Source organism: Cololabis saira, chromosome 5, assembly GCF_033807715.1.
Source record: "Cololabis saira isolate AMF1-May2022 chromosome 5, fColSai1.1, whole genome shotgun sequence".
Lineage (NCBI taxonomy): Eukaryota > Metazoa > Chordata > Actinopteri > Beloniformes > Belonidae > Cololabis > Cololabis saira.
This window is the reverse complement of record NC_084591.1, coordinates 38685775-38708296: the sequence shown is the minus strand read 5'-3', so window position 1 is coordinate 38708296 and position 22522 is coordinate 38685775. Positions and strand designations below refer to the sequence as shown.

Here is a 22522-nt window from a genome sequence, read left to right as displayed (position 1 = left end):
GTGCATCCACCCGTAATCTGCAACAGAAGATGCAGCAGAGCCCGTGAGAATTGCTGTGGAAATGATCACTCATGTGGACATCCTAGTTTAACACAGTCATTAACATTCACACACAGACTCACGCAGGCAGACTGCTTGCCCAGTAAGCCATTTGAGCAAATATTTGTCCAGCGCATCAGCTAGTGCCCATATTTAGACACGAATAGCAAGGAATGGCATTCAGGCAAGTATGGGCTTTGCTCTGGAAACATTAAACGGTGCTTAATTTTACCTGGGAGAAAAAAACAAAAAAAGAAAAAGAATTCTGCTTGTGTGTTTGGGCGTGTTGTATCAGTCATGCGTGTGACTGATGGTGTGTGTCGTGAGGGGCAACAGGCATAATGGATGTAACAGCAAAGCATCCAGACAGCTCAGAGCCACACAGCCTCTCATGATGATGGATGAAGACACAACATGTGCTGCTCCAACACTATCTTTCTTTAGTTTGTCTACTTACTGCTCAATTTCTTCTTTTCTACTTATCTGTCTATCCATCCACCTATCCAAAGTGATACATGTCTGTCTCTGTGTGTGTGTGTGTGTGTGTGCGTGCGTGTGTGTGTGCGTGCGTGCGTGAGTGTGTGTGTGTGTGTAAATTTGCGTGTGACCATATGTGTTGATTGATGTGCAATGAGGCATCAACATATATTGTTTGTGGACCCTGCTCATTGATGTGCAAAGCAAACGCAGTTCATTTCCATATATGTCTCTTGAGGGGAGACTTAATGAAGGCGTTGTTACCAAAGTGCATGTATTTTATTACGAAAAGAGCAAGGAAAGAGTGCAAAGGCATGCAATGTGTATGTGCAGAATTGATTAATAAGTTTTTCTCATTAAGCACAGAACTCTAAATGAGAAAAAAACATCTATGTGTTTGGGCTCTTTTCTAAATGTTTTGCATAATTGTGGACTTTGGATGAAAAGGCAGACAGCTAGAAGAAAAAGGTGCTGCATTTAACCAGTTTAAACATTTCACTGTTCAGATGGCGTAAACGCTGCTTTGTTTTTCCACTAGTCTGAATGACCTAAATGGAGTGCTAACCCAGGCAAAGTATGAACCTGTATACGCTTCTTTTTCATGCCTCCAATGGTTCTGAGCCCTTCTGAATCAGTAAAAATATTTAATGAGCTAAACTGCAGCTACACGAGAGTATCCTCTGGTTGCCCACGACACTAATGAATTCCCTGGTTGCACCAAGTACGGCTTTGATGCCAGGCTGAAGCTTCCCTTCGTGGTCGCTTCATCTCTGCAAGACATCACAGTCGCAAAATACTGTAATTCACTCAGAAGCGCGACGTGGATTAACGTTGTTTTTACAGATGTTCAAATATTCACTTCAATTCAATTATTACAATTTAAAATGGTCAGATGAAGCCAAGAAAAGCTCCCTGAAAGTGAAATACCACTGATGGCTCTTCTCATGAAATAAAAAGTATTTTTTTTTTTTTTTTTTATGCAAGATCGGATTTAAAATTTATGGCAGTGGCTAAAATCTTCCACTTGAGGGACTTGAAGCTTCACAACAGGACAACAGACGCCTTGGAGATGGCAACACTTGTCTCTCATAATCAGTCCTGATTGGTGGAGAGTTGCATCAATGGTTGTCCTACTTTAGAATTCCTAGAATTAAAAGTGCTTAAGCTGACAGTTACCTGTGACAGCTAAGCCCTCCATTTCTGATTGTTCCGTCGGGACAATCAGCTCCAGGTAGTCTATCACTGGGTCAGAACTGCTCATCTTAAAACTTTCCTCTGATCTTCCACAAACATCTTTCTTGAGGATTATATCTCATTTGTTTATGGCAAAAAACTAAATGGTGAACTCCATCAAAAAAGAAAGTGAGACTTTTAGAAAAAAAATACTGCATAAACAGCCTCCATGCTAAATGTACAGCTTTCACACATTGATCTTGTTTCAGCTTTAAGTAGATTAATTAAAAAGTAATCATTCTGTTCAAGTTAAGCTGATAAATATATGGCTAAATAATAGTCAATAACATATTACAAATGACTAAAAAGCAGGATTTACATCATTCTTTAACTTTGACAGATTTTTTTATGGGTTATTTTTGTTGTTTTTTCTTTAGGACAATTAAATCAGCTGTCGAGCATCCTATCCAGGAATACCTCACTGAAAAACGATATTTTAACCCTCTAGTTTAGGGGAGCAACACACACGTTGTATACCTTCATTTTCAGGCTCTGTATCCTGCTTCTGCCTTTGTATTTACTGAATTTAGTTTCATTTCCTCTTCTGGCTCTCTGTCACGATCTGCATCTCTCCATCACTCATGTGCACCCTGTCCTTCAAATGACAAACAGATTTGGCTTTGGTGATCGTTCTGTCATCTGAATGGCTGCATCTTCTCCAATGCCCTTCTCACACTTCATGCTGATTTCATAAACCCAGTACCTTCTTTACCAAGAAAATCCAATTTTCTCTGGCTGAGCTATTCTTGGAACGTTTATAGGATGGAGATCAAATCTGAGATACAGTATGAAACCACAATAACTCTTGAGTGTTCTGTCTTTTTCTTTTTCTACCCCCCTACTATGTATATATGATTGACCATATTTGCTAAAATCCTCAAATTACCTCACTGATTTTAATCCTAAAATCTTATTTTACCCTCAAAATGAAATCATAGGGACTGGCTTTTCATACGTATTGACAGAAACTCTTTTCTCTTCACCTCACTTCCATGAGACCTCCATTATGAAGTAATTTCAAAGGCTCAGAGTGTCTATGCATTCTCATCACCAGTTACAAATAAGTACCATCTTTGAGGGGAGTGTCATGAGTCATGCTTTCCCGCCAACAAAGCAGACTTTTTCTTTCAAATAACCAAAGCTGAGATATATCCATTACCGTCCCTGTCCCTCATTTCTCTCCCTGCATCTTGGGTCAGCACAGAGGTTGCGCATGTAACCTTGGGGTCAGATGGTTCCCCAGCAGGGTGAAACCCATGCTGAGGAAGTCGCGTTGTCCTGCTGTTGCTACTATTTCCTATTTCACATTCATTATTTCCCTGGCCATCCAAATATAAACACAGAGACCCAGTGTCAAATAAACAAAGTGAAAGTATTCAAGTACAAGTTAACAAGCAAAACTGCAGACTTGTTAGAAAAACTATCCTCCAAACAGACTTGTGTAATTGCCTCTCAGTCAGAATTTCAGTGGTGCTGATTAGATGCATGGGCACAATACCTAACCCTTATTCGCTCCATAACCTATTCACAGCACAGGAGCATCGTCTCAGAGTTTAAAATGTAAAAACACATAACACAAAAGAAGAATGCCGTTATGCAGTGATGAGGTTTTCAACACTTAAAATATTCAGCAGACCATCCTTAACTCATTGACATTCAACTTAAGCTGTGCTAATGTCACAGAAACCAATTACTCTGAAATACTCAAGGTAAATGCCACCACGCGATGATGAAACGGTTTGAAATGTGCTTTTATACAAAACAGGGCACAAACACTAAATAGGAACTTTCAAGATCCGTCATCTCTCTCTCTCCTAAGACTATAGGGGCCTGAACAACGGTGCAAGTGGAGCAACTGCATTCCCATTATTCAAACAGTCGGAGAAAAGCTACTGTTTTGCCTACCCAGTTTGTGACAGCAAAGCAAAAATACAGAAGCAAAACATTCTTCATGCTGGGAAATCTGCCCAATTAAGTTGATGTATTAAATGAGTATTTCAAGTGTAACTCATGTGAATGATAACAGATTTATGGAGCACCGCTTTATTTTGTTCAGCCGAGCCAGCAGCTCGGCTGAACACGAAGAAGTGAGCCATGTAGCTTAATTATAACCACTTACTGAAGACAGGACATATGAACCAGCTTATGTAAAAAAATTCTGACTGGCTGAGTTACTCAAACAAAATTATAATTACTGATGAATAGAACTGTGTTGTTGCTGAAACAGAACCGCCCTGTCAGTCAACTGAGCAAACTTTGCCAGCCGACTGTTTGCGTTTGCCTTCCTGTCAGAGAATATTCACAGTCGTGATGAGAAGTGGCTGAAGAACCAGATTAGTCCCATATCTTTTCAGTCCCATATCTGTACATACAAGACATCGTCAACTTCCATCTGCTGACTCAACAAGCAGCAATGTCTCATCAAACTATTCAGGGACAATAAAATACAATAAAACAATAAAATAGCCATCATATCATGTTCTTCGTGAATATCAGCACCAAATGATGATATTGATATCAAGACTGCACTGTAAAAATGCTCTAATGTGTCTCATACCGAACCTGTCCAATCTCAAATAGAAAGAAAGACGTGGGCCAGTAGTTGATGAAAAAGCAGAAGTATAGCCCAAAACACAAGAGTTCAGAACAACATTATTTTTCTTTCTTTTGAACAGGAGAAAGTGAGACACATGTAAAGAACATATGACTGAATGCTCAGTCGAGCTGAACACTAAACAAGCATTTTCTCTTATCTCAAACAGGGTAGTCTTGAAATAGGTTCATCACTAAAATGACCTTTCATATTTAATTTTGTTCAAATAAAAAAAAATTATAATATGAACAAAATGATGGTGCTGTTTTGCAGCTACCACAGGATTCTGTGGTAAAAATAACAGGTATTGTAATGTGTTGTCAGGCTAGTCAACTATTTAGACTGTTGCTGTGTTGTTAAGAATAACAATGTTTAGGTTCTTTAAATCATAATGTTTTACTTTGTAAGGTTCTTTAATTAATCCAACATGATATACCTTGTTTGATTGTGGTTGAGTAGGCTGTAGCACACAATCATATTAGTTTATAATGTTCTGATTTAAAAAGAAAATGTTTCAGAAGAAGTTTTCCTTAATTACTCGTGTTGCTGTATAAAGACTGTATAAAGTGCCACTGTTGGTTTTTAGAGCATCCTTTAACTAATCTAGACTAATGTGAGAGGTTTCTTTTCCACCAATTATAAAGTTAGGAATATTGTTTTTTGCAGCCGCTTCACAGTTAGAAGGTCCTGGGTTCAATTCTCGTCGGGGACGCTGTGGGTGATGAGGGCGTGTTAGTTCCCCCATGACTTCAGCGCCCACACCCGGGGTGGGGTTGCTGAAGGGCCTTTCTGTGTGGAGTTTGCATGTTCTCCCCGTGTTCCCTTGGGTAGCTAATGTGAGCTACCCTCACCCTTTTTTTTTATAAACACAAAGCATTTTAAAGCATTATTATTCACACATGCTTGAGACCTTCCAGTGTCACAGCACCCCACCAGCCCTGCCCTTTCCAAGGTGCCCTGAATGCCATGATGAAATGGCTCCTGTCAGAGTTGCTCAACTTTTGAGATCGGTTCATTTCATCTGGATTTGGCCATCCCACAAGCATTACTCAACACTTGACAAAGACTTGACATGGTTTCGATTAATGGCATATTAATAATAATAATATTTTTCCTAGACACAAATTTTGAGATCTACCAACTGTTTTTTTAGGCCATTTTTATATATATATATATATAGGGGGAGTAGCAGGGAAGAGAGGTGAAAATGGAGGGGCATGTGAAAGTTGTCAGTCCAGTGAATGGGGAATTTACATTTCTAAAATGCCCCGATGGCAACATTGATAAAGGTAGAGGGATATGTGTTCTTTGTGGAAAAGACTTTGCTCACCACCGAAGCAGCTCAAGTTTATTCTACCACATAAATGCAAAGCACCCGGCTGCGAGCGCAGCCGCAGCTAACGTTAGCAGCAACAATGTTTGCAATTTATCAAGCCACAGCAACACTCTTCGCCAAATTAAACTTGAGGAGAGAACAAGTCTGCGACTAAGAGTCTGGCGACAGATCTTGCCAAGTGGATGTAAATGGCTAGGACTGCATCTGTTCAAGTCTGTTTAAAAAAATAAATAGATTACTTTATAAAGCCCCTTTTTTTGTTGTTATATATCAGTCTTCTGATGTGCCACAACAATGTAATGAATTCAAAGGAAAACACCTCAAGTTGAGTGCTTTTCTTAGCAAAAAAAATATTTGATCCTGTTGTGGTCTTTATCTTTGCATCCACAATGATAAGGTATCTAATTTGGCAAATTTTGTGGCACATTGTTGTGTATCACTGTAACTACAGTAAATGTACTACTGTGTGATCAAGACTATCCTACCCTGTGAATAATTGTCTCTCAGTGCCTTCAGAGACAATTATTCTCTTAACATTTAATTCTTTCTACTTTTTTAGCAACCTTAATCTTTTTGGACTTCTACAAATAAACATGTTTACTTCAGACCATCAATCTAATCACCTATCAATCCATCCATCCATCCCTATTCTAACAGCTTGATCCTGTTCAGCTCAGGGTCAAGGAGGGGGTGGTGCTGTCATTCCCAGTCCCAGCTGTCATTGGGTAGTATGGGGACGTGTGTGTGTGTGTGTGTGTGTATGCGTGCGTGTGTGTGTGTGTGCGTGCGTGCGTGCGTGCGTGCGTGCGTGCGTGCGTGCGTGCGTGCGTGCGTGCGTGCGTGCGTGCGTGCGTGCGTGCGTGCGTGCGTGCGTGCGTGCGTGCATGTGTGTGTAAATTACATTTAAAATGTTTTCACTCTGGCAGTATATGGAAACTGGAAACTATATCGAAATTATGTAAGAGCACAAATTAGTTGAGGTCAATGGCTCATATTCAAGTTATTCATAATTTTTCCTTCCTAATTATTAACTGAGGCTCTCATTTATTCTTGATTCAAAGCTACAGAGCTGCTGGTGTGATTGATCAGTGAAAATGGTCCATTGTTGGAACATTTTACAGGGAAAAAACAAGAATACTTACAGCCATCATAGATGTCAGTGGGAATGTGGACAGCTGTATGGTTGTAATCAGTCAAACGTTTAAACGATGGGTCCTCTTTAAAGTCTGGTCGAATCCTGTATTTTCTTCCTTCTGTTTCATTTGCATCCAGCTGAGGGAAAAAAAATAAATAAAAAAATTCAGCATATCACCTGTAGATGTGACTGCACGTTTATAAAGATCATGTGAAGCTTGTTTCAAGCGTATATGAAACTGTATGTTGGTTTATCTAAAACACGTGCTGGCAAGACAGCTCACCTAATCCCAGCTGATGAATTCAAATCTTTAAAGACAATTTTGAACCCCCAAAACCAGTTTGAAGAGAGTAGCATCACCAACTGATGCTTAATGATACCCTGCCCTTTTCTTTCATATCACCACTTTGGTGGACGGGCAGCAGACAGACAGATTTTCTAGTGTGGGAATGTATAACTCCTGCTGTTCATTTTTTCCAATTTAAATCAATGAGAGCAGTGAAGACAGGGAGATATATGGGGGAAAACACCAGAAGATATGAAGGAATACAGAGTAGAGAGGTAGTGAAGTGTTGAGAGGGACAGAAAGCAAGGGGGGAAGGGAGGTATGGTGCGAACACTTGCTCCCTAATAAAGCAACAGTGTAGCCAAGTCATACATCTCATCTGACAATTAGAGGAGAAACATGGCAGAGACCTCTTCACCTGAGAGGGAGTGGGAGAAATGATGACAGGGAGGAAGCGAAGGCAGAAGAAGACTGAAGAAATAGCAAAGGGGAAGGCTGTACTGCAGCAAGAAGCAAGTGATAAAAACGAAGGTAAAAAAAAGAGAGATGTGAATGAGGTAAATGATGGAAGGAAAATAACCAAGACGGAAGATGAGACACTAAAAGGAAGAACAAGATAGTCTTATTACCGACTCATGGCACAGTGTGACCTGTGCGGGGGCTTGAACAGGAGAGCAAAGGAAAGAAAGAAAAAAAAAAGAGAAAGAAAGAACACTCACATTGTCCTTTGAATTGTAGTAGCCAATTTCATCATCCTGTAAACAATTAAAAAAGAAATGCAATTATCACTTTTTGGTTGCACAAAGAAAGAGTTACATTTATGTTATATTATATGCTTAATTCATTTAAATACAGATATTTTCATTTGTTTTGTTGGCAGAGACACACATTTGTGATTTCTTTATTTAATTCTGACCATGGCACTGTACCCTCAGTTAAATTAATACTGTATGTGTTATCTTGTATGTGTGAGTGTTCCTTTTTTATGTATTGGTGTGCCAATTTCAACACTTCAGGGGTGTGTGTTCATGCCAATAAGGAGGAATGCGATTATTCAAAGCTTACACACATACAGTACCCGATACTCTATGTGGGAATCGTTTTTCCTGACCTCTGTTTTGCTCTCTTGCTAAAACTGCCTGCCACCATGGCTCTTAAAGTCACATATCCACCATCTGGTAGGGGAACATACTGTGCCATGACACAGTGTATAATGAGCAATAAACCCATTCACCACTGAAGAGATAATTACTGCTAATAACAGACATCTGTAAACAGATTAAACCTGTTCAAAGAAAGCCATGAAGGCATGTAAATCCAGGCTCCACTGAGGAGTATTTCCTTTTCTGTGCGTCTCGGCATTTTACTACAGGCTCATTGTGTGTGTATTCTTTTGTCTGTATCTTTCTCTCCCCATTACCTCAAACTCATCTTTCCAAGCATGCTCCATCTGGAATACTTCTGCAGCTGTGGCCAGCTTCTGAGGAGGGAATGAAGATAAATGGTGCAGGGGTTTAGGTCCAAGTATTTTTTCTGTATATGCATTGGTCTATTGTATAAAACTTGTTTCAAGGACTCTGTGCTTAAAAGCATGATTGGATGCCATCCTAGAAAAGAAGAAATTATTATAATCTCACTCGTAGAGCTAAGGCCAACATAGTCTGCCCACAAAAGGCCACAGCAAAGAGTCTAAATGTCAGAAAGAAAGGGTTGGAATGCACAAAATGTGCATATGTGTGTGGGTGTGTTTTGAAAGTGTGATCAAGACACAGTGTGAATCAAATTAAATGAAGAAAAAGTTAGGGTTAGAACTGCAGAAAGTGGTTGAATACTTGAGTGGTTGAGTCAAGTGAAAATGATTTTCAAATGTCCCTCAGAACAAGGGGAGCGATCAGACACATTCATTTTTGTTAGAATTCATGATTGATGAAAAGTCAAATTTTCAAAATTTCCAGAAGTTCGCCCCATTTTGTTTCCAGTAAGAGCACAACGGTCCTTTAAACATTGGGAAAGCACATTTGCGCAGATAAAAACTGTGTTTGAGAACACAAAAGTATGTTATTCAGAACATAGCCGGTGGTCTCCTCAATCCCTCGCCAGTTCACTCGTCATGTATCCGTCATGCCTCTCATGTTACCAGTCTGCTTCTTTGTGCTCTTCTTTTGTTTCCTTTTCAGTATTATTTAGTTTTGTGTTTTTATCATCACTACTCCTACCTCCAAGTCTCCTGCCTTTTTTGGTCCCACTCTTGAAAACCTGACAAGAAATGTCCTGAAATACAATTCATTACAGTAATTTTGTTAGTTTTTGGGTCTTTTTTTTGGAACAGGACATTAAATGAAAATAAATATAAACTCAAACAAGCTACTTTCATAGCAGGATCTTTCCATGGTATACTTCTGTTGTATACAGTGCAATTAGGAAAGTATGACAAACATGTCAGATGTAGATGAGATGCTTATCGTATCTGTCATTCTGTGTGTTGTTTTTAGTTGTGCGTGTGTGTGTGTGTGTGCGTGCGTGCGTGCGTGCGTGCGTGCGTGCGTGCGTGCGTGCGTGCGTGCGTGCGTGCGTGCGTGTGTGCGTGTGTGCGTGTGACATGTGTCTGCTGTCGGCAACAGTTCCATTCTTGATCAACAGTGCCATCTCTTTCAGCCTCCAGTCCTGGGCTCTGTTCCAGACCTGTCTCCACTTTGTCTGTGTTTGATGTCATCAGCTAAATATACACTCCACTCCAGCCATAAACAAACATACCCACTCCACGACCAACACAAAGAAGTTACGGTCAAATGATTATTCATAATGTGTGCCATACACAAAACTAGTATGCATGAAGCTTTAAATCGTGTTTTATAGGGAGTGAAAGGTATCTGTTGCTCAACACTCAACGCTGACGCCAGACATCCAGACACCATCGTATTTAGACAATCTAAGGGGTTCCATCTGGCCATTTATGTCTTCAGCTCCATGGAAAGTGTTACAGATTTATGATAAGCTACAAATCACGTGCTGATCAACTACTTTAGTGCTTCTGGTGTCTTTAGGCCAATAAAATCATCCCTATAGTGCTACCACAGTTTAAGTCAGGATTTAATGCCTATCAAAAGCTTTTAAAAAAAACATTATATTATGTGATGAAAAGCCGCGATGAACAGGATGGCACAATTTAACCTGTTTCCATACAGATAAATAAATTACTGACACCTCTCCTAAAAACTAGACTTCGAGAACATTGTCTATGGATAGTTGGTTTTATGTCGTTCCATCCCATGATATAAGCTTTGGATTTAAGACTTTAAAATATAGAGAAGTAATGAAAAGCCTTTGAACTGCATGGGAGGTCTTCCTGCAAGGTTAACGGCTATATCCATTTATTGTTAGATTATTGGGTTAACTGAGCTTTATCACGCAAGTATTTGCCACTTCCACTTAAGCCCATTTTCAATTTGTTAAATGCATAGTGTCAATATATGCAGAAATATTCCCATACAAATCACTAAATAAGCAGGTTTGCCTCCCGGCACATCCGTACAGGACGTGAAAGATGTCTATAATCAACAGCTGTGCAATGAAGTTATCTGACAATAAAGGCTGGTATATGGAGATATTTTTATTCAAAAATACAAATATCCCCCTCACGCTGACTCTATATGAACATAGACAGGAAAATGTTCATACACACAGACGCAGATCTCTCAAGAGAGCGGACCGACGGGGTTGTTAAAAATTCATGGCAGGGGTTTGACGAGGCTCCTCTCTCCTCTGGGAGATATGGGGGAGGGTTAGCATTTGGTGTTTGCGGAAAGATACCTAATTACTCTTCTTTTTTTCCTCTCTGTATCCTTCTCTGCCTCTCTCCTTGTCAAAAACAAAGAGACATAAAGCAACTGTACAGTTCAATGTACTTTAAACTATAGAGTCCAGATTTGATGAGACTCCATAAGTGACAGCCAGCCTGGCATAACAGTTCATTTCAGAGCTACTGCAAGCTGCTTTTTCTGCCAGTAGACTGGAATTCATTTGAAACTAATTCAGCACTCTAGCGTTTTACTTAATGTTAGTGAACATTAATATCTGTAATATGTTTGATATAACTGTTTATTTGTCTCCCTTTCACTTTTTGTGAAAGCTCTATGAGGAAATGAGTCCACTCTTTCGATCAATGACCACTGGAGTCCTGAGACAAGCCTGGTCTAGCATGTCTACGAGCAGACTGGGCACTGGGCCTGTGGCGGGGGGCAGGATACTTAAGGCGTGTTGTGGTTCAGTGGGGACATGGAGTGCAAATCTGTGAGAATAGTGGAATCTAAAGCAAAAACAGTCAATTTTTCAGAAGCTGACATAATTTAGAGTACAAAAGCTCCCCTGCCAACCTTGTCTTTACAGCTGTTTTCAGCAGGGGGGTTGTTACAACCAAAAACGTAATAACGGCCAATAACGTAATAACTGCCAATAATGTAATAATTTTGGCCATTTCAAATGTAATAAAGCCAATAGTGTAATAATGTGCCAATAATGTAATAAAACTTTTGAGTCAATAATGTAATAACTTTTTGCCGATAATGTAATAATTTTGTAATAATTTTTTAATACCAGGCCAATAACGTAATAACCAGCCAATAATGTAATGCCTTATTACATTATCGGCAAAAAGTTATTACGTTATTGGCTCAAAAGTTTTATTACATTATTGGCACATTATTACACTATTGGCCTTATTACATTTGAAATGGCCAAAATTATTACGTTATTGGCAGTTATTACGTTATTGGCCATTATTACGTTTTTGGTTGTAACAGGGGTTTTGGCGGTAGAGTCAACCACTCAGCTTGACCTCACCCTCTTTTTCCACGTGATGTGCCTCAGTTGAAGTTGATGCTGTACCTTTGAGATACCCATTGCTAAAGGTCTGTAAATGCATCCCAAAATGAACTTACTGTAGATGGAGATAAAGTTTGATATCTGAATTGTTCATTGAATTATCTATTTCAAACTTTAGGGACCTCAAGCAAAGTCAGTTTTTGTTGGAGTTTTTGAGTTGGTGGATACTTCAGACACTCAAATAGACGCTTTCAAGCTCAGAATAATTGATCATTTTGTAACATTCTCCTTTTAATCCTATCTGAACATAAAACGCTACATAATGCAGCAGCCAATTAGGGCAGAGACTTTAGAGAGCCAGTCCAGTTTTATGCACTGTTATGCACAATAATGTATGAGATAATTATGTTGCTGCCATTGAATGCCTGGAGATGCTGAATGCTGGCACAGGAGACTTAAAAGTCCCACAGAGAGATATTTCTCACCAGTATGGCAGCAGCCCACCATGCATTTAGTGAGAAGGCAGAATATAGTTTAAAGGATAGACAGGAAAGAAGAGACAGGCTCTGCTAATGCTCACAGCACATCCCAGACTCCCTATGTGTGTGTGTTTATCTGTGTGTGTCTAAAAGGCTCCACATGCACAAAATCAATGGGTGGTTCTCACGGCACCACTCCACTCCCACAGACGACAACGCATGTACTCACAAAGAACTAAAAGATCATTAGCACTCAATCGCCATCTCATCTTTTACTTCTTTATATCATATATATCATATATATCATTTTTATGAATACTGCTTATCTAATCATCATGAACCCCACTTCAAAGGGATGGCTAAAAGCAACATTGGTGATGGAGTAAAGGATCAGGGTGAGGAAAAATGAAAAAGAGAGGTGCCTAGAAGAAAAAAAAACAACAGTACTGACTAAGCATAATCACAGTCCTCAAGGTTTGCTTATTAAAAACTGTTTTATGGAAATAAATCATGAAATACAGAGTATAGGCTGGAGAAAAGAAGCTTTATTAGCAATGCATTAATTTGTATCGCAGGTAAAGACACACTCACGCTCTGTTTCATATATAATAAATATATACTTTTTGTGGAATACTGTATTATAATAATAGAGTTGAATTAAGAAAAGAGGGGTAAGACAAAAGGTAAATAGTAAAGACAAAGAGTAAAATAACACCATGGGAAGCAGATGTGTAGTCTCAAAGAAGACAAGAAAGAGTGTGATGGTAATAGAAAACAGAAGATGAGAATCAAAGTACTGAGTGGAAGGAGAAAAGCTAGGATGCAGTAAAACAGAGTTAAAAAATAAGTTGATTTTTTAATTTCAGTTTTCCAGAGATGTGACAAAAGCTCAGGAGCAAGAAAAGAAAAGGATATAGAGTAGCCTTGGGAAGCAGATACTTAAAATGAGGGAAGAGATGCAATGATCTGAAGAGGCGAAAGCAAAAGAGGAGAGCGTACAAGACAGAGAGCAAGGGCGGAGGTGTATGCAGCTGCGAGAGCCCATGGGAGAGCCTTGCTGCTCCGCATGGCTTCTCTCAGAGAGACCGACAAATCCTCTGATGGGAACAGTAAATCTACAGCTGCTCCCCGTCTCTTTGGCTCCTTTGCTCGAATGCATGTATTTCAGAGATGTGGGGTTCATGTGCTCTTATGTCCACAGTGTTTGATGAGATGCATCATCAGATCAGATTTCAAAGGAAACCTTTCTTCACTGCAATGAAACAGTGAGACCAAAGTGCCTATGACGTCAAATCTAGAAAGATCGTATGAATACTTCTTCTTAAAAGCATTTGTAAACTCTCATTTTGTAATTTATCAATAAATCATTCAGTTTAACATCAGTGATATTCTATGATATAAATTTGGGGGGTCTTGGTAGTGGTAGGTGTGTCATCCATGCAGTCATTCTTGATGTTGACAGAACTGTAAATGTTGTTCATCAGGTGTGATAAAAGTCCTGGACTGGATAAGTGTGGTAAACTATCGACCGCTGAGCGCAATAGCATGTCAATTACAGATGATGAAGTGATAATGGCTCGCCATTGGCTGAGCTGACTGACAATTGACCTGATTGGTCCCTGAAAAATCAGAGAAAAATCATTCTCCGGTGCTACATCTGGGGCAGAATATCTGGTTAGACAAAATAGCCGTCTCTCTCATTCACATCAATGAAAAAAAGCGTAGTTTTCACTTGCCTTGTATCAAAATTTAAATCACTGGATTATTTAAAAAAAAAACTGTATTAGTAAAAAGGAAAACTTGGGAACACACTGCACACAGTGTAGTGAGGCTGTAGCATATTTTTTTCATCCCCAAACTGGCAGAAATCCGATCCGTACTACCAAAACAAAGTTGGCTCGGGAGCAGGCTACAACCCTAAGCTACGACTGCAAAAGTGTTTTATTTATTTATCTTAAAATGGTTAAGTGGTGCACTTGGGGGACTTGTAAAAGTGAAACCCCCTACCCAGAGAGAATCACAAGAATACATTTCATCCCTTTCCCAAAACCAACGGTAAAATACGAAAAATGTTTGCTTTGGATAAAGCTATGTGTTCAACCATTCTACCAGGCTATTAGCTAAACTAATCAAAAGATTAGCCGGAAACCTCAGTTTTTAAACTCACTATATGGTAGAAGTGTTCCTTTTTATTTATATCTAGAGATGAAGGTTTTGAACTCTCCTGGCATGGTACAAAAAAATCACCCCTCACAGAGTTGCCATGGATGTGAATTCAAATGATTAATATCAAATATTATTTTTTGAACAATGTTGTGAGTATGTTTATTTCTGCTCTAAAGTTGGACATTTAACATGGAAGTCAATGGAGATCGACTCTCGTTTGGAGCCAGCCTCTATCGGTCAGTCAAGAAACTGCAACGAAATGTATTTCTTCGTGAGACTCAATGCAGAAGTAAGATGGTAGAGTAACTGAAACAACATTGGAAATGGGATGCTGCAGAAATGGGACACAGCTCTGCAGCTTCTCCAATGTCCAGCTTCTCCAATGTAGTTGAACCTGCAGTCAATCAATTCGCAATTCACGGACTGATGCGATAGGCTTGCTCAACTGCAACGGATCTAACCCTGCAGGCGACAGGCCGAGTGACAGGGGGTCCCCGTAGAGCTCCGTTACCTTTATTCAGCTCTGGCAGCACTCATTTTGGACATATCTTCGGCAGTGACACTTGAAATGAGTACGAAGACTCTTTCCAGGAGTATGTCTAAAAATGCCAATGTCTGAAAAGCTAATCCTAAATGTTTTCGCAGGATGATGGTTCGCAGGATTAACAGGTAAATAGAAATTTGCTGTGTCATGCACATGCATCAAAGGGAGACACATTTCTGATGCTGTCGCACAAATAAAAAACAGTTCTGTTCATTTAATGTAAATTTTTACTAAACAATGATGACTACTGTTACTGAAAATGATAACACTTTATGAATGTACCATTGCCATTCTCATAATAACTATAACTGTAAAAAGGTTCTTTCATACTGTTAACAATAATTGTAAATTATTGAAATTTCACAGATTGTATTAGTGCTGTGTGATACAGATTTTAGCTGTTATTTCACCAGTGCATACAGATCAGAATGTTTGAGGGGGAAAAGACACGATTACCAATTATAACAAACCAAATGACTTATGATAATGACTAATAAAGTGAATTAATAGTGATAAAGAGAAATAAGTAATGAGGAATTTCGTTGTTTTTGAGTAATGTGCCCAACACCAGTGCTTTCATCAAATCATTTGTAAAGTAACAACTGCTCTTTCAGGATTTTATTGATTTATCTTTGAGTAATCATATGTGAAGCAATTCATTACTACTCATTCCTATTTCAAGACAAATGATCACAAGTAACTTGCAGGTCCTTTTTAAAATGGCTAAAAAACAAAACAAAATGTAGGCAGCCTATCCAATGTTGCAGACAAACACTCTGGCAAACACTTCGGCAGGTGTAAGATAGCAAATACTCATTATCTTTTCACAATCCAATTACTGTAATTATAATAAAGTTTCAAAATAGTAACAGAAAATGGAATGTACCACCTTTAATTAATGCTGATTATTATTTGCCATGAATAAACTAACTCTAGGCAGCAGAAGGTCATAACTGTGGAGTATTCATCAACACAGTTTCCAACCATAACTCTACCTAGAATTTCCCATCTGCATTTCTCCCTCCCACTCCCTCTGTCTTTCTGTCACACATAAACACAAATGTAGGGGTGCAGACTGAGGCACATGCAAACACGTCTTTGCTTCTTATTATGATGAGCACAGAGCAGAGATGGGAGGTTGGGCAACATCTGCTCTTGAGACTGGCACATCTCTGATCATATCATAGCCTATGCTCATTACACACACACACACACACACACACACACACACACACACACACACACACACACACACACACACACACACACACACACACACACACACACACACACACACACACACACACACACACACACACACACACACACACACACACAATGTCATGTCATGTGTGCAATGTTATACCACTACGACAGCAGGAAAATATTAATAAAAATATGGTCCAACACCTGAGGCTCATAGACTCTATTAAACATATGCAGAGATAACGCGTGAAACACTCATCACAGACCTCAAGATGGATGCAGCTGGATAATTGAACCATTTAGCAATGCACTGGGAATCTTAACTGCAGTATGCTTATAAATGTGACTATTAGAGGGGCAATTCTTGATGTGATTGCTATATGAAAAAGTAAACGTATTAAAATCAAATAAAAAAAAATCTAACTTTATTTATATAGCACTTTTCATACAAATAATGCAACACAAAGTGCTTAACAAAAAAACAAATAAACATAAAACTTATTAATGCCCTGCCCCCCTCCCCCCTCCCCGCACACACAAGCACACTACAATTCACACAGTAAATTACACACACAGACACACACGCAGACATATGGTGTAGACATGGCTGAGCACAGAGGATCCAGGTGAGGAAACGGTAACAGGGAGCCGTCCTCGCCAGGAGGTCTCATAGCCCGCAGCTACAAGGGGGGGGGGGCCCACAGAGACCATCCCGGCCCGGACGGATAGAGGAGTCCACACCACAGCGGTGAAGCCGTGGTGCAGAGCTCCACAACCATCCAGGCCAGAACGACCCCCAGGACGACCCCCAGGACGACCCCCCTGCAGGACAGAGTCACTCCCAGCATGGAGGCTCCCCATGAGGAAACACTGGAGATAAAAGCTCCTGAAAGCAGGATAAAATACACTAAAAGAGTTTAAAAAGTATAACATAACATAAAATCCTAAAAGTATGTCTAGAAAGCAAGACATTAAAAACTAAAAGAATAAGACAGCAAAATGTATAAAATAGACCATAAATAACGACTAAAATATTTAGATAAAACATTTAGATTAAACAAAAATAAAATATGATAAAAAATGATAAACTAAATATAAAACAGAGCAGTAAGATCCAATAAAAATAAGGTTGAGCATAAGAAATGTATGGCGGCGTAAGCAAGCCTTAACTAATATTACTCCAGCCGATCACTGACAGAGGCACAGTTTGAAATTGGGGAGAGCACGGAGGTAGACGGCAGTCGGCATGAGTAGTTATTTTATACTTTTATATGTCACCTGCTATATGAGACAATGCAAAGGCACATGCAAAGAAATTAAGATGGAAACAATATAAAACAATGAAGAAAGAACTTGAGAGGCAATGGGCAAAAATCCCAACATTAGTAAGGCTTTTCAACAGTGGAGAAACCTTCATGACTTCAAATCAGACTTGGTGGTGGATCTGATTTGGCTTGATAGGTGGATAACATGTTTTCATATGTATACATATTATTCTTCAAACTTAATTTACATGGCACTTTTCTTACGGTAAAATACAACTCAAAGTGTTTAACAGTAAAAACAGTCGCTTCCACCCATCCACCCACCTCCTTCCCTTCAACCCCTGAACCCATCAATAGGCATTTTTAGATTGGATCCTGTTAATATCGCTTGACGATGAACGTGTGTTTAACGCGCGGTGGTAATATAAATGCAAGGCATGTTAGTTGTCACCTCATGCCTGAGAGCGAGTTGAGGGGAGGGAAGGCGAGTCGGGAGGCATTATCCGCGAAACAAAGCATAACCTGTGTGGGGGCGTAGAAAGAGGTATTGTCCCTGCATCAGCAAGATTTATACGCTGTCAGACAGGTGTAGTTTTCATAACGAGGATGACTGAACATCAGGATAAGTGTTTTTGGACGGATTTTGCTTCTTGCCAAGCCCCGGTTTGTAATCTTGGTGTCCAGTTGTTCAAATAATGGACCATCCTTTGTGTTCTGGACGTACGGTGGTTTATTGCGTCCTCACCTCCTCGAGACTGAGTAACTTGTGGATCTCCTCGTCTCCCCAGTTACTCATCTTGCTAATATAAAATCTACCTGTGAGGTGCCTGCTGCTGTTGTTGCTCTCATCAGCCATTTCCTTTTTTATAAAATAATAATAAAAAAATGAAAAACTTCCCTGGTGGGTTGTACTCAGGTTACGTGATCTACAAACCCCTCCCACGACCCGACACCCCGGGTTAGTTCTGTTAGAGCTAACCCGCGGATAGGACTACCCTTGGAGGTGAGTTATTGCGGGGCAGCTTAACACGGCACCCCGCATTGGTCAATGTGAAAGGGCCGCACAACACGCTAGATTTGCGCGTTAATCGCGGGGTATTCGCCAATGTAAAAAGGGGCTAATGATAAGACATGATCAAAGGTAAAAGAAAAAGATATAACATCAGTGCATTGAATTGTTATGGTCATAGTTATTGATTAATGCAGGTAAAGTTGGGAGTTATGTTGGTTGGCATAGGAATTTCAGTGGTTAGCTCCTTTAGTAGAGGGAAGAGCTTGCTCTCTGTGTTTTGATGTTTTGCTTAAATATCAATAAATATGACAGCATCAAGAAATCCCTTACCCTACCTTTAAAAACAATGAGAGACCTCAGAGAGTAGTCATGCATGCCTACCTCTCACACTCTCTCAGACATACATACTCTATCTGTCTGCAGTACACTTACCAGCCAAATGAATCATTTGAGAGGAATAATTTTGACTACAATAAAACAGACACCAGTTCATTCAGAGAGCACAGTCTCCTACATGGAGAAATGGGTCACCTATGTTTTGTTGAGTTTAAGTGCTGCTAGTTGACGTCTCCTCTAATGTTGAACACTGGTTCACTGCTCTCTAGACAAATTGCAGAACCTCAGGAGAAACGATGACTTGTACATACAATGTACACATATACTCAGCTATATGCGTGCTTCTCAAACAGCCACAAATAACTGTGACTGGAATGTGGTTTCTGGATGCGGGGAATATCACTTTAAAACAGCAGACCTCAGGTGTGCAGATGAGCACCCAGCCCACACTGAACATGTTTATTTGGTCTGTGTGACACTAATGTAACCCTCATAGTCTTAGAAACCCATAAAATGCTGGTTCAAGCTGGATCTACTGATGTATTTCCAATACAGCACCAATCAGATGTTGCATCTGGCATCAACAAGATGTTGCTTGCACTCTGAGGAGTAGAGATGGCAGGTACAGCTGGCAAAGTAGAGTCCCATCTGGTAATCACTTCTTTGTTAAGATTTATATTCCACACGTGACAAAGAATCACAGAACATATGTAAGGCCTGATGTTTAATTTGGTTCAACATCGGTGATGTTGAGTTTGTCATACTCAGGCCACTGATGGTGTCTTTGAAGATGACTTCTAGTTTATACCTTTTTAAAACAAACTTGTCATGGTTTAAGGCTATATTGGTTTTGTACTGTAAGATGCATTTAACAGTGTTCCACATAAATTAATATACATATGTAAACAGATAATTTAAAGCACATTGTCATTACCATAATGTTTCAATTGAATAATTGAAAGGAAACTAAATAAGAAAAAAACTGTCTTCTTTTCTTTTTTGATACATTTGGATACAAAATATCATTAATACAATAGCATTCATATTTATTTATCAGACTTTCCAGTAAACAATTTTTAATATAACTGCCTTCCTGCCATTTGGGCTACATGTGCACTAATCAGAATTTTAGCTACATTAAAAATGAACATCCTAACTAATCAGGCACATATACTCTGAGTTGCCACCCAAAGACAACAGCAACAGGTGGTGAAATCCCAGCTTTCAGTGTGACAATGTAGTTAACAGTGAGGAGAGCTATAAGCTGTAAGTTCAGAAAGCATGTGTCCTCTGTCCATGCTGCCGTCAGAGCACTCACTAGCACTGCACAAACTACATAATGGCATCCTAAAAACAAAGACGACTGAACAAAAGTTAATCCAACACCTGGTTACCAAGCATGAGTTCACAGACACTTCTACAGCTCTGATGCTAAAAGACAAAGAACAGTTTGATTGCTGCTTCTACTGAACTAGAAACACAATTTGCAGTGGAAATATTGCACAATCCAGACTGATGTCCGAGTGTTGCTAAGAAACCTGTTGCTAAGGACCATCCATCTGGATCATAGATGATAAATAACAATGGATGAAGGATTAGGTAATGTGACCCACTGGTTTCAAAGCCCATTTTTCTTCACCTGCCCACTGAATGTCAATTAAAGTTAGCTTTGGCTACCAGTTTGTTCAGCAAATCCCTGCCGAAATATGGTAGATTGAATAAGCATGTTAGCATGATGAGTATGGATGAGGAAGTGATAGTGGCTATGGCTATCCATTGGCTGAGCCAACAGTCAATCATCCATCCATCCATCCATCCATCCATTCATTTTCTATACCTGTTTTATCCTTTGCAGGGTCACAAGGTTCTGCTGGAGCCTATCCCAGCTCATTACAGGAGAGAGGCAGGGGTTACACCCTGGACAGGTCGGCAGTCTATTGCAGGCCCACGTATACAGACAAACAACCAGACACATTCACACTCAAACTCACACCTATGGGTAATTAACCTACTCCGGAGTACCCAGAGAGAACCGGCGCAAGCACATGCAAACTCCACACAGAAAGACCACCGCCGGGCCCGGGAGTCGAACTAGGAACCTTCTTGCTGTGAGGCAACAGTGCTAACCACCAAGCCACTGTGCTGCCCACTGTCAATCATATCAGAAATAAATGTATTGGTTTATATAGAATATCCTAGCAGGTACAAAAAAAAAAAAAAAGAAATCACCCTCTAAGAGTTGTCATGGGTGTGAAATCAAATGGTTGGGACCAGAAGGTTTTTTTTTTTAACCAGATTGTAGATATGTTTATTTCTGCTCTACGGTTGCACATTTCACCTGGTTATGTGAGTAGGAAAGAACTCAGAGCTGGCCTCAGTTTTAGCGTTTTGTTTGGCAATTGCAGTGCTCAAATGGTGACTCCCTCAGGTTGCTAAGCAAAGCAGTAAGCTGCACCGAGTAGCTAGACGTTAGAGAAAAGCAGGCTGGATGGACTGTCTGTTGCCAGTCGATGTTTCTCTGATCATTTTGGTTTATGTGGTGGTATGTTTTCCTGCAACATTAGCTGGTTGTCACTTGGGCTTTTTCTTTTTGCTCTTGCTTCAATGACATTGCTATTGAAACCTTTTGTGAGGTGTTTTAACAAAAGGCTCGGTCTCAACATCTCTGTGATGGCAGCTCTGTTACACCAGCCAGGATCACCTATTCACACATCTCTAGTTTTGCCACTGCTATGTCACTGTTACAACCTCTAAAGCCAGCACAAAAGCCTTCTCGCAATGAAATGTAATGTCACATGGTTCAGCCTATGTGCGTTTCACACAGTGAGGTGGACTAAGGCGCTACAGTGACAGTTGATTGAATGGAGGTATTGTCTCTCCCATTACATTAACTTTACCCCTCATTACAATTTGTTAACTCAGCATGGATACCCGATTAGAGGTATTGACTTTGTTGTCTAGCTTAGTACCTGTTGTGCAATTCAGGGGCCTCATTTATAAAGCGTGCGTGCGCACAAAACAGGGCTTGAAAGATGCGCACGCCACCTTCTACAAAAAGGTTGGGATTTAAAAAAAAAAACTTAACGGGAAAATGTGCGTATCTCTACGCAAACTTTGATCCTAGCGCACAAACATTTTGAAGGTATGGGGAACTGGCGACGCAGATGGGAGGTGGTAAAATGAAGCCAGATTCATGTCATACTTTTAATGTCATCACATATCAGAGTTATAATATAATAGCGTTTGAAGCACAGCGTCAGTCAGGACACGGCCACTTCCAGGTGCGCCATGCGCTTGGATCGCTCTGGTGCTGCTGCTGCTGCAGCCGCGGTGCAGGACATGCCGTGCCGGGAACCTCCTCGTCACCCACCGCGACAACTGTAGAGTGACTGAGGACATAACAAATAAGTGCCGGGCCACTCTCCTCTTGGCCTCCACCTTTAAATCACACCGCTTCTTTTTTATTTCTGCCACAGATCTGTCCGTGGCACTCACGGCGTTTACAGCGCAGCAACGACGTTGACGATTTTAGTGATGCCACTACTGTGACCACCAAATAATGTCGTTTTCCTGGCCTCCACCTCATCCACAACA

General features: G+C 40.0%; 1 protein-coding gene across 1 annotated transcript in view; it reads right to left on the bottom strand.

Moving 5' to 3' along the window:
• LOC133444303 (voltage-dependent calcium channel subunit alpha-2/delta-1) overlaps positions 1-22522 on the bottom strand; it is an 88695-nt gene that overhangs the window by 49411 nt on the left and 16762 nt on the right. Inside the window, exons 4-6 of the mRNA XM_061721974.1 lie at positions 8520-8579; positions 7819-7854; positions 6821-6950 (exon numbers count right to left, since the gene is read on the bottom strand). Of these exons, the coding sequence (XP_061577958.1) occupies positions 6821-6950; positions 7819-7854; positions 8520-8579 (226 nt within the window). The remainder of the gene's footprint in view (positions 1-6820; positions 6951-7818; positions 7855-8519; positions 8580-22522) is intronic.